At 39.5% G+C, this 13273-nt stretch overlaps 1 protein-coding gene across 2 annotated transcripts; it reads left to right on the forward strand.

The window, feature by feature from the left end:
- The first annotated feature begins 1997 nt into the window (after positions 1-1997).
- LOC101738759 (uncharacterized) lies at positions 1998-13177 on the forward strand. 2 transcript variants are annotated; one of them, XM_021350654.3, is made up of 4 exons: positions 1998-2095; positions 2295-2417; positions 2538-3507; positions 4916-13177. In XM_021350654.3, the coding sequence occupies exon 4, from the start codon at positions 7386-7388 to the stop codon at positions 12453-12455; it is 5070 nt and encodes a 1689-aa protein (XP_021206329.2). In that variant the 5' UTR covers positions 1998-2095; positions 2295-2417; positions 2538-3507; positions 4916-7385; the 3' UTR covers positions 12456-13177. The 2 variants fall into 2 exon arrangements, with proteins under 2 accessions (XP_021206329.2, XP_004930224.2); XM_004930167.5 differs by having other exon boundaries at positions 2009-2193.
- The last annotated feature ends 96 nt before the right edge of the window (positions 13178-13273 follow it).

The following is a 13273-nucleotide window of genomic DNA, read 5'->3' on the forward strand; positions in this document are numbered from 1 at the left end:
AATGAAACAAAGCCACTGAACGTAGCTTCTCGGGATCCTCCAAAAAGTCCACTGAAAAAGTTTCAGTAAATGACCACCATTTTACTGAGATTATACTTCATCCCATATCATATAATCTCATTTCATTTAATTTGATCCCAGTTCATTAATGTCTCAAATTAATCGTCTTCATTTCATTTCACTCCATATTATCATTTTTCATAAAAATAAGAATATAAATTAAAATAAGACATGACCTAAAGGCTGTAGTTACCAGGTCATAAAATCTCTTAAAAATTAACGCCTCATTCTACGGTTTTTATTATCTGATCTACTTTATTATCTTATTTTATTATCTCGACAGGAACCCTCTTCTTCGATATAGCGAAGGCGTTCGACAAAGTCTGGCACAACGGTTTGATATACAAACTGTATAACATAGGAGTGCCAGACAGACTCGTGCTCATCATACGAGACTACTTGTCGAACCGTTCGTTCCAATATCGAGTAGAGGGAACGCGATCCCGCCCCCGTCACGCCAGAGTCCCGCAAGGCTCCGCCCTCTCCCCGTTACTGTTCAGTTTATATATCAATGATATACCCCGGTCTCCGGAGACCCATCTGGCGCTCTTCGCCGATGACACGGCCATATACTACTCGTGTAGGAAGAAGGCTTTGCTTCATCGGCGACTTCAGACCGCAGCTACCACTATGGGACAGTGGTTCCAGAAGTGGCGCATCGACATCAACCCCACGAAAAGCACAGCGGTGCTCTTCAAAAGGGGTCGCCCTCCGAACACCACGTTGAGCATCCCTCTCCCGACTAGGCGCGTCGACACCTCCACCTCCGCCATTCGCCCAATCACGATGTACGACCAGCCCATACCGTGGGCCCCGAAGGTCAAATACTTAGGCATCACTCTCGACAGAAGGATGACATTCCGCCCCCATATAAAGACGGTACGCGACCGTGCCGCCTTCATACTAGGACGTGTCTACCCGATGATATGCAGGCGAAGTAAAATGTCCCTTAGAAATAAGGTGACACTCTACAAAACTTGCATACGCCCCGTCATGACCTATGTAAGTGTAGTGTTTGCTCACGCGGCCCGCACTCACCTAAAATTATTTCAAATTATTCGATCCCGTTTTTGCAGGATAGCCGTCGGAGCCCCGTGGTTCGTCAGGAACGTCGACCTCCATGACGACCTGGACTTAGAGTCCACCAGTAAGTATATGCAGTGGGCGTCGATGCGCCACTTCGATAAAGCGGCACGACACGAGAACCCTCTCATCGTGGCCGCCGGTAATTACATTCCCGATCCTGCGGAAAGAATGGAAAGCAGTCGACGTCGTCCAAAACACGTCATCTCGGACCTCCCGATCCACTAACGGTGCTTTTAGGTACCTCAAGCACCGGTCACCGTTCTCGTCGAATCCGTCGCTTGCGACGAAGGGCTCGACGAGTAAATTAACTCTCAGACACAGCCCACTGAGTTTCTCGCCGGATCTTCTCAGTAGGTCGCGTTTCCGATCCGGTGGTAGATTCTGCGAAGCACGGCTCTTGCTAGGGTTCGTGTTAGTAACGTCGTCAGGTTTGAGCCCCGTGAGCTCACCTACTAGTTAAGGTTACGCTGGAATAGCTTCTCAAGGCTACCAGCTTAAGTAGGACAAAAAAAAAAGGTTAGTTTCAAGCCAATTTGTGAATTTAAAGCTTCAACAGTTGGAGATATCTAAAAATGTGATTACAAAGATTTGACGAAGTTTCGATTTGGATTTGACAGTAAAACTTGAATTTGCCATTTTACAAATATTGGAAGATATACAAGACTTGGCTTCGGCCTTATTTAAGTTTTTATTTTAGGAAGAAATTGTAAAGGCCTTAGCTTCGGCCTTAATGGAATTTTTATTTCAGGATATAATATAAATCATAAAAGACCTGGCTTGGGCCTTTTTGAAATTTTATTTCAGAAATTATATAGAACAGACTAGGTGGTATGGGCTTAGATCCCTTTGCCTTTCCTAACAAGGAAAAATTGTACCAAAAAAAATCTCGGCTATCGTTATTTTCAAAAAAATGAATGTACCTGTACCTAGGATTCTCTAACGATCTCATGTAATACGACTTTATACGACCATCGTATATAAAAACTTGGCCGATAAATCCAACTATTGTTAACTGATACTACACAGCATAGAGCTACACAGTAGACAGTACAGTAGAATTATCATCTTTTAAAAACTAATTTATGAACCTTTGTAATAAATTGTGATAGACTTTGTGGTTCAATATTACATTTTCTTTAACATTTTAGTAGGAAGATGTCATCAAGCCCTTCGGAAGAACCATTAAGCGATGACGAAATATTTTTCGGGAAGCTATCTCTAAAAGAATTCAAAAAGCATATCTTATGGAACAAAAATTCGCCAGTTAAGTTGTACGCACAAATTTGCATATTCATTCAAAAGAAATCTTCAATTATATTTATTGTAAATGAGTATGTATTATGAGTATTATTTTAAATACACATTTTTTTTATCTTAAAACAATTTTTCAGATTACAATTTTCGAACGTACATAATTCAAAGGGAAATTGCAATAAAAGTTTAAGTCATGACGAAAAAATAGCTGATAAATATAACGAAAAAGACAAGAGCACGATAATAATAGAATCTCACTCTGAACCTGACCTTAGACCCAACAAAAGCAATGTTACAGCTACACCTACACAGAATCGCATTACAGAAACGGATGATAGCTTTCTTCATTTAGAAGATATGGTAGAAAAATTATGTGTCTCTCTCAAAAGTGAAAGTGCAGATTTGAATAATACATTAGACGTCATTGATTTCATTCTTAAAAATGGACCAAACAAGGAAACTGAAATTTCAAAAATAATTGCCCCTGAGCAAGTGAAATCTGAAATTAAAACACCCAAAAATGATGACTACTTGACAAAGCCAATGTTGAATACAAAGAATTCTCCTGAAAAAAAGGATAAAGAGTGTCAAAATAAAAAAATAATTGCACCTGAGGAAGTGAAAGCCGAAATTCAAACGCCTAAAACCGATGACTACTTGACCGAGTCAATGTTGAATACAAAGAATTATCCTGAAAAAAAGTATAAAGAGTGTCCAAATAAACAGATTAAAGAAGTAAATCCTTTAACTCCATTTAAAAAAGCAACTAAAGTTCTCAGTCAGGATACAATTCAAACTCCATTGTGTGCTGCAAAATCAAAAGATGTGTTCAAAACTCCGGCTCCTTTGTCACAAAAAAAGGTTTTTACAACATTGCATAAATCTCCTGCTCGAGTACATGCTTACCAACATATTGGAAGTCCGGTGGCCTCATACATTAAAAATGGTCCACAAGCACCATTGCTAAAAGATGTTCACCCTAAGAAGCCACTTCCTGGAACATCATCTATTCCAAAAGCCTCTAAGGACTTAGTTAATAAAGTTATGAACAAAGAAAATATCAACCTGCCTTCTGTGGCATATAAAAATGCAATAAAAACAAAAATTGTAAGTGCTATTTATTTAATCTTAATAAAACAGTAGAATAAATGATATAATTAACTTTATCCTTGTACTAACAATAATGCCCAATAATGCCCTAGAGATCAATAGGTATTGAAAATGACGTATTTGTGCAATAAATAATTTTCTGTATAATAGCCGGCAAACTTCTTGAGCATTTGTTGACGTAGTGGGGGTAAGTTTGCGCATGGTACACTCACTTGCAAAAACCTTATTTACTCTGCGTCATAATGCAATTAAATTATTAAAATCAACATATGTATTTATTTATATATTTATTAGAACATCAACAAAAAATATAGGTTAATAATTATAATAATTTAATCTTGGGGTAAAATAGATATTCCTTCTATTAAGTCAAAACTAGAGCTGTTGCCAGGTCTTCGTTCAGTTGAAGCGAAGCTGGTATTTGTAATTTTTTTTCGTTATCATAATCTTGACCATTATCATCATCACTGTTTTCATCACCCGAGTCGCCATCATCGTGATAAGTCGACATAGGGCTCATCGGTGTAGTTTACGACTCGGTCGGTTCGATCTTCTTTTTTGTCTATAATTAATTATTTTTTGAAGATATTCGATTCGTAGTAATCGAATGTTACTTTTTTCAATTACCAGCTTCCGATTATTTTCTGTTTTTTTTTTTCCATCTGAAGCCTAGCTCTTTCGTAATTCGTCGTAAACTTCATTCCGAGCCATTAAAATGTATATCTTCTTTAAAATTTTCGAAGCCTTTCGACGGTACGGAGTTTCGCTGCTTGTTATGTAGTTATTATGATTACATCTTTTTATTACTGATTGAACGAAACTATCCATTCCGGTAACTTTCTTCTTCCCTGATCTTTTCTTACTCGGAGTCCCAAGCACGATGAGCAAGCCAGAGCCTTTAGCTTCGTTAATAATGCACCTAACAGTACTCACTGATGTTTTTGTTGCTTCCGAAGTCTGTTTTACTTTTTCCATAATATCATTCTTCCCCTGTTTTATAATGAAGCAATATACGTCGTACACAATTTTTCTACCCTTTCTTTTGAATACTACACCAGTTTGTCGCGGCATAGTGTATTTTTTATAAAAAAATCAACAAACACTCAACAAATAGCAATGGCAACAAAGTCAACAAGCAATTATAACAAAATATAACTTAACGATTAGTAACGATAGACTTTTCACTGTACGCAAGCGTACTTTTGGGAGCAAGCGGAACGAAGGCGCGGTGCGGGACGCAAGGTTCGACTGATCTACCAATAACGCGCTCGATACGATTTCCCCTGCCGTCGCGCCTCACCCTCACCACCAAAGTGATCTAAAATTCGGTTCTGCACAGTCAAGGTCATTTGCTCACGATGTTTGCCGGTTACTATATCTATAGTTTAACATTTTTAATTTTCAGATAAATACACCTCGTCAAGTGAAGTTACCACTTAGCCACTGGAACAAAAAAAATACTTCATTACCAAGACCAGTTGTTATGAAACATGAGCACCGGGAGGTAGACTTGATCAAAACATCACAACCTGAAGAAAGTTTTGCAGGTTTGCCATACCATCAAGCTGAGGTGTCTGTATGTACAAAAAAATCAGCATTTCAAATTGATAAGTAGTTTTAATATTACATAAAAGGAATTCTAGCTCTGTTTAAAAACTCAACTTTTATTATTAAAATAAAATCTTTGGTTAGAAGTACTTTAATTTCATCACATATTTTTTAAATTTCAGGTGCAATTTTTATAACAATTGCTTAAAAACTACAAGGCTTAGATATTTACAAACTTTACATCACAATAACTTTATAATTCTCATAAAGATCTGTTAAAAATGACTTTTAAATTAACATTATTAAATATTTTCGGGTTTGCCGAAAGTGTGTAGATTTTACCTAACTAAACCAGTAATATTACCCCCAGCCCGCGTTTATATCAATTTCAACAGTTCAATTTTTATTGTATGTATTCATATAGTCATTTAAATTCTATAAAAAAGTTAGTACCTACCCACAGGCTTTTTACTCCCATCATCATTGCATCACTGGGTACAAGTACACCAAGCATCATTTGCCTATCTAATAATGCTAATAATCCTAATTTCAAACTAAAGATAATTTCTTGCGACTACTGCTCCCACCTCTGGGCCAGGGCTCCGAAATATCAATTTCTACCATTTGACTCCATACAAAAGAGGGCCGCTCAGATTATAGATAATCCCATTCTCACAGATCATTTGGAACTTCAGTTTTCCCTGTATTTTGTACCGTACGTTCCATGGAGAGTGCTCTGAGGAAAGAGTTCATCCATACTACCCATGGAACCACTGCGTTCATTCACAGCGCTTTATCTTTTTTGCCATGTACCATTCAGCTTTGGAATGAGGTCCCCTCCACGGTGTTTCCCAAGCGCTATCACAGTCATGTCTTTCTTCAAATGAGGCTTGTGGAGAGTACTTAAGGGTAAGCAGTGGCTTGGCTCTGCCCGTGGCATTACTGAAGTGCATGGGCGACGGTAACCTCTCACCTTCAGGTGGGCCGTACGCTCGTCTGCCTACTAGGGCAATAAAAAAAAAGTCAACTTCCAAGGTCTGTTTATGTAACAATAACACAATTAAACTTAAATTATATATGTTTACATAATTATTTTCATATTTATGTTGTTTATTAATTTTTAATTCAACATTAGTTTAATATTATTTTATAAAAAACAGATACTTACCCTTGAGGTCTTAATGACGATGTGGCTTACTGAAAGGTTTTTACACTAAACAAGACATAAAAAACGGAAATTTTCCAAATTTTGTTTCAAGCACTTTATTAGTATGCAATATCAATACAATTTTCGAAAAGTAGAATCTGGTTGCGCTGGTTTAAAACTTAGTTAGTTTTAGGTTTCGAAAAATAGCAACATTTTAATTTGGTTTTGCAAATCCTGTCCCATCCCTCTCCGGCACTTTACCTACGGACGCGTGCGAGCGAGATCGTGTGGTGACATCAAAGAGACGAAAAAATATGGCTGAACAACCGCGCGCGCGCTTCGTGTCTTTGTTATGTTAAATACGTAAATAAGTGAAATCGTTGGTGTTTCTCATCGCGAAGTGGTACGAGTCTGCAGTAAGGACTACATAAAGGTATTGTGCATCCTTCCTTTAACGCAGAACTGCCGCTTCTTATCGTTTCTTCCCGCAGTCTGTGTCCTTCATTTGCAACGACCAAATTTAAAAATATTTTCATAGTTTGCTTAACTCGCGTCTACATTTTTTGGTCCTTCGAGCCGGATTCGTATTTAATCAGCGCCAACCATTGCCTAGGTTTACCTAATTTACCTAATATCATTAGAACCGCGTACCAAGTAGGTACTTCGAAAAAATATCGCTTTTCCTGCTTTCGTCTTAAATATCGTTTTCGTTCACATAATTTCTTACAATTAATTCACTTATTTACAATATCAAATTAGTAGATAGAAACCCGCGTTCTGGTTTCTTATATTTTATCGGTTATTGCAAACAATAGTTTCTTTGTTTAGATCACCGGTCGAGCGTACGCCTCGAGCCGGCCGCATACATTAGTTTAGGTATTCAGTGTAGGTTCCCCGTGTGGTGTCGGGTACCTTACGTAGAATAGCACCACTCCCGCCTCTTCCTGGGATATCGTAAAAGGCGATAGATAGGAAACGCCAGGCGACGGGTAGTAGCGTATTCCTGTGTGCTAATAACACCCGCCGCTTCGAATATTATCTTTAGTTTTACTATAAAATATTTATTAACATTTGTACTATTCGCATAAATTTGTACTCGTAGGTAGGTGTTTACCTTTCCCGCCGCTTCGAATATCGTTAGTTTGTTAATTTGAAATATTTATTTTACGTTTATCTTAAAATGGCACCTTCAGATACTAATTTAAAGATGTTATATGCCAAAAGAGATAGGATATTCTCCCGCATGCAAAGCATTTCTAGCCAAGTTAGAGATATGGATTCAAAGTCATTCAACGCTGACGCTTTTTTGTGCGACTTTGAAACAGTAGATTCATTGCGTGAAGATTTTGAAGGTGTGCTCGATAAAATAATCTTGTTGGAGTTAAAGGCTAATCCCGATTATTTAGTTAATTATCAACCTCTTACGACGTTTGAAGATCTCTTAGGCTGCGTGAAACGAGCTGCCAAAAGGTTACAATCGCAATCGCAAACGGGGGATCACGTTACGCTGGCTGGTCAACATAGGATTCCGAAACTACCCCCAATAGAAATTCCCGAATTCAATGGCGATATAAAAAACTGGCCTTTGTTTATCTCTAGCTTTCGGAATGTCGTACATAATAATACATCGTTAACGGACTCTGAGAAACTTTATTATTTGATAGGCAAATTAACCGGCAGGGCTCGTTCCATATGCGCGGGAATTACTCCAAGCGCCGAAAACTATTCGTTAATTTTTGATTTATTAAATAGCAAATACGAAGATAAACGTCTATCTGCTACTGCGTATTTAGATCAATTATTTGAATTTAAACCTATCTCTTCTGCAAAGCCTAGTAATTTAGAATTATTTTTGGACAAGTTCGCATCGTCGGTAGCCGCTTTAAAAAACTTGAAGGTCAATGACCTATCGGATTTTACATTTTTGCATGTTGCGCTTAAAAAATTAGACACAGACACTGCTCGTGCGTTTGAATCGTATCAGAGCTTAAATAAAAAGGGATGCGAAATACCATTGTTTGTAGATCTAGTGTCTTTTGTTCGTGATCACATAAAAGTATTAGAGCGCACGTCATCAGTTCCCAAGGCTGCCAACAAAGGGCAGTTTGACTCTAAGTTGTCATCTACACAGGCTTATACATCTAGTTCTGAGTCAACGGTATGTAGTCTGTGTCATAACAAACATGATCACATTTATAAATGTAGGGTTTTTAATAGTTATAAACCGAATGAGCGGTTTCAATTCGTCAAATCGAATAATTTATGTATAAATTGTTTAAGTAGAGGTCATCGTGTTTCCGCGTGTAGGTCGGCCTCTTTATGTAAAAAATGTAATTCTAAGCATCACACTTTATTATGTTTCGGAAATGAACCCGTCGCGAGTAAAGCGCATTCGAATGCAAGACGCACGCAGTCACCAGGTACACGAGCATCGGCTGTCGCACGGCCCTCCATGCCTTCTTCGGTAGGCTTAAATGATATGGGCATTGCTCCAGCTCGCGTCAGCACGGATGACGTAACGCTGTGCACTTTATCGAAAGGTTATAACCGCATCTTACGCAGTCCTACTACGGTACTAATTGCGACCGCACGTGTAGTTATTATTGATTCACGTGGTAGGGAGCATTGTGTACGCGCGTTGTTGGATGGCGCGTCTCAAAGCAATTTTGTCACTCGTGATTGTTGTCGACGATTGGGTTTGAACATAAATAATAGACCTGCTTGTTCCGTAGTAAAGGGAATAGGAGGTTCTAGCAAAACAATTCAAGGTTCTGTAGAAATAAAATTTTATTCTCGTTTCGATCGTAACGTAAATTATACTATGGAGTCGTTAGTAGTAGATAAAATTACTGAACGTTTACCGACTACCACAGTTGATGCCTCTCTTTTATCGAATTTCGAAGACATAGCATTGGCAGACGATACTTACTTTAACCCAGGCCCGATCCAACTGTTGATTGGAGCTTCGATTTTCCCGCATCTGCTCTTATCGAACAAGGTTCGAGGACGGCCTTCGCATGCCTCGCCGATCGCGTTAGAGACTATCCTCGGTTATGTTATTGTTGGTGACGCTCCCGTTCGTGTAGCTAGCAACGAGAGCGTTTCATATTGCTGTACCGGAGACCCGTTAGACTCCACGATTCGGAAGTTTTGGGAATTAGAGGAGGTAGACGTGCCGTCTGTACTCAGCCCCGAGGACAAAATGTCTGAGGAGTTTTATACCAGTACTACCACACGAGATAGTGACGGACGATACGTGGTGGCTTTGCCCTTTAAAGGTGATGTTAACACTCTCGGTAATTCGCGTCAAGCAAGTGAAAATCGATTTTACTGCTTAGAAAGAAAGATGCAAGCTTCTCCGCAACTAAAATTAGCGTACGACAACATCATTCTCGAATATTTAGAGAAGAACTATCTCTCAGCTGTAGATTGTGACAGTTCAGATATTTCTTATTTTATTCCGCATCATGGTGTAATCAGAGAAGATAAGGTCACAACCAAATTAAGAGTCGTACTCGATGGTAGTTGTAAGACTACTACTAATGTTTCGCTCAATGATCTGTTATATCGTGGACAAAATTTCCAAGGAAATTTATTTCATATTATTATTAATTTTCGTTTGTTTCCGGTTGCCCTTTCCGCTGACATTCGTCAGATGTTTCTGAGTATTGGAGTCAGAGAATCTGACAGGCGTTTTCAACGCATTTTATATCGTTTTTCTCCTCAACAACCATTACAAGTTTACGAATTTAATCGTGTAGTTTTCGGGCTTAAGTCTAGTCCTTTTCATGCGTTGCGTACTATTAAACAGCTGGCAGCTGATGAAGGTGTCGCTTACCCGCGGGCCAGAGAAATTATTGATACTAGCCTGTATATGGACGATTTTGTTTATTCAATTCCAACTGAAGACGTCGGCATATCGACCGCTTCTGAGATGATAGGTCTCATGAAGGCCGGTCAGTTCGAGCTGGTGAAGTGGACGAGTAACTCACAAGTAGTGTTAGATTCAATCCCGCCGTCGCATCGCCTGCCAGGTGTCAAGGAGTTCGATGAGTCGAACCAGCATAAAGTACTCGGCTTGTGTTGGTCTCCTACGTCGGACAATTTTTGTATAAAAATTGACACTCCGATTGAAATTTGTACTAAACGTACAATACTGTCATGTGTTGCTAAAATATGGGACGTCATGGGATTTGTCGCACCGGTCGTCCTGTTCGTTAAACTTATTATTAAGCAGTTGTGGCTGAGCAATTGTGACTGGGATGACACTCCATCCGAAGATATAGTAAAAATGTGGAGCCGATTCAAAGAAGAACTTCCTTTGCTTTCTCATATAAAGATCCCACGTCACGTAGGTATGAACGTCGACAGCATCGCGACTATCTTAGGTTTCGCGGACGCCAGTGAGAAAGCATATGGGGGGGTGATATATTTTCACGTTCAAAATAACAATGATAGTACAATACGTTTGATAACAGCAAAATCAAAGGTTTCTCCTAAAAAGGTTGTGTCGCTCGCCAGACTTGAGCTTTGCGCGATTCTCATACTCGCTCAGCTCATAAAAAATGTAGTAGTCGCTTGTCAAAATCGCATTGTTTTTCGCAATATATTCGCGTTTTCAGACTCAACAGTCGCACTTTGTTGGACACATTCATCGCCTCATCGATGGAGCACCTTTGTAGCTAACAGAGTGACGAAGATACAAAGCTATTTATCTCCACAAAATCTATATCACGTGTCTGGTAAAGACAATCCCGCTGATTGTTTGTCGCGTGGCCTCACTCCTTCCCAAATAATTAATCACCCGCTTTGGTTTAGTGGCCCCCCTTGGGCACATTTGGATGTCGCGCAGTGGCCTGCTGTTCCTTTTAACCCTTCCGTAGAGCCTGAGGCGCCGGAAGAAAAGAAACAGACTTTTCTCGCCGCTACTTTAAATGAAAAATATCCTATATTATCACTAGGAGATCGTATCTCATCTTGGTCTAAACTATTGCGCAGTGTAGTTTTCGTTTGTCGATTTGTAAAATTGTTACCTCACAGATATCGCATGTCAGCATCGGATTATGAGTTCGCTGAGTTATTAATTCTTCGTGAACTTCAACGGTTTTATTTTCGCGCTGAGATCGCGAAGCTCAAGGAAAGTCAAGTTTGTAGCCCTGCATTTCGACACTTAAAACCATTTCTTAAAGATGGAGTAATTAGAGTAGGGGGACGTTTAAGAAACTCTGACTTGAGCTACGACGAGAAATATCCCATTTTGCTTCCGAGAAAAGATCCGATCTTGAATTTACTTGTCGAATATCATCATAAATTAAATTGTCACGCCGGTCCTGACCTGCTGATGGCGCTCTTACGTCAGAAGTATTGGATACTTTCTGCTCGTAATTTAATTAGGAATAGGATACACAAATGCATGCCTTGCTTTCGACTTCGTCCTAAGCCAACATTCCCTGAAATGGCGGATCATCGTTCTTGTTGTGTCGTTCAATCCGCTAAACCCTTCATTCACACGGGTACAGATTATGCTGGCCCTTTCAAGGTTACCATAACACGTGGGCGAGGTATTCGTTCTACCAAAGCTTACGTGTGTTTATTTGTTTGCATGACAACGCGCGCAGTACATATAGAACTGGCTGGTGATTTAAGCACAGCTAGTTTCATGGGAGCCTTCAAGCGGTTCCTATCTAGACGAGGCCCGGTGGGTAGAATTTATTCGGACAATGGAACGAATTATATAGGTGCTAAACGCAAGCTTTCAGAACTTCATGAATTTCTTAGTTCAAAGTATCACAATACAGAGTTTGGTAACGTCTTAGCTGAAAATCGCATTGATTGGTCCCTAAATGTACCGACAGCTAGCCATTTTGGCGGGAATTGGGAGGCTAATATCAAAAGCTTAAAGTCTCATCTATATCGCGTTATAGGTGATACAATTCTTTCATTTGAAGAGCTATGTACTGTTCTCACTCAGATCGAATCGGTAATGAATACACGACCTTTATGTAGAACACTCTCTAGTGATCCTTCAGAACCGCTTGCCTTAACTCCTGCGCATTTTTTGAATCTCACGCCTTTGAAATGCTTGCCTGCGGAAGAAATCGATGAAAATTTAACTACTCTTGCTAGACAAATTAGTTCAATCGTTTTGGAAGCGCTGGAGACGGGAATACCTTCATACGTTGCAATCACGCCGCAAATGGAACACGCCGGTCGATCCAGTCGTCGTCGGCTCGGTGGTGATTCTGATTAACGATAATTCGCCTCCTCTACACTGGCCTTTGGGTGTCGTGGAAGAATTGTTTCCGGACTCTACGGGAGTTACACGCATTGCACGGGTTAAGACAGCGATCGGATCGTATTTGCGTCCCGTGGTGCGACTCTGCCCACTACCCAACCAGTAGCTCATTTAGATTTTTCATATTATTTAGGTTAGTTGTATATAGATATAGTATAAATTCTTAATTCTTGTAGGAACATAGCGTAATAGTAGATAAACGTAGCGTACTTATTTGAATTTATTGTTATTCGTTTGTTAGATAATACACTTTTTAGTTTTTTAGTTAGATAATACACGTTTTAGTTAGATAATACTTTGAAGGCGTCCCTTCAAGCCCGGGGGAATGGTTGCGCTGGTTTAAAACTTAGTTAGTTTTAGGTTTCGAAAAATAGCAACATTTTAATTTGGTTTTGCAAATCCTGTCCCATCCCTCTCCGGCACTTTACCTACGGACGCGTGCGAGCGAGATCGTGTGGTGACATCAAAGAGACGAAAAAATATGGCTGAACAACCGCGCGCGCGCTTCGTGTCTTTGTTATGTTAAATACGTAAATAAGTGAAATCGTTGGTGTTTCTCATCGCGAAGTGGTACGAGTCTGCAGTAAGGACTACATAAAGGTATTGTGCATCCTTCCTTTAACGCAGAACTGCCGCTTCTTATCGTTTCTTCCCGCAGTCTGTGTCCTTCATTTGCAACGACCAAATTTCAAATATTTCATAGTTTGTTCATCTCGCGTATACAGAATCCATGATTATACATTGATTAGTAGACAATGTAAATAACTTTGCGC

The sequence above is a fragment of the Bombyx mori genome, chromosome 5 (assembly GCF_030269925.1).
Source record: "Bombyx mori chromosome 5, ASM3026992v2".
Taxonomy (NCBI): domain Eukaryota; kingdom Metazoa; phylum Arthropoda; class Insecta; order Lepidoptera; family Bombycidae; genus Bombyx; species Bombyx mori.

Excerpts from the sequence above, each read along its gene's own strand:
- LOC101738759 (XM_021350654.3), top strand. The coding sequence starts at position 7,386 with ATGGCACCTTCAGATACTAATTTAAAGATGTTATATGCCAAAAGAGAT.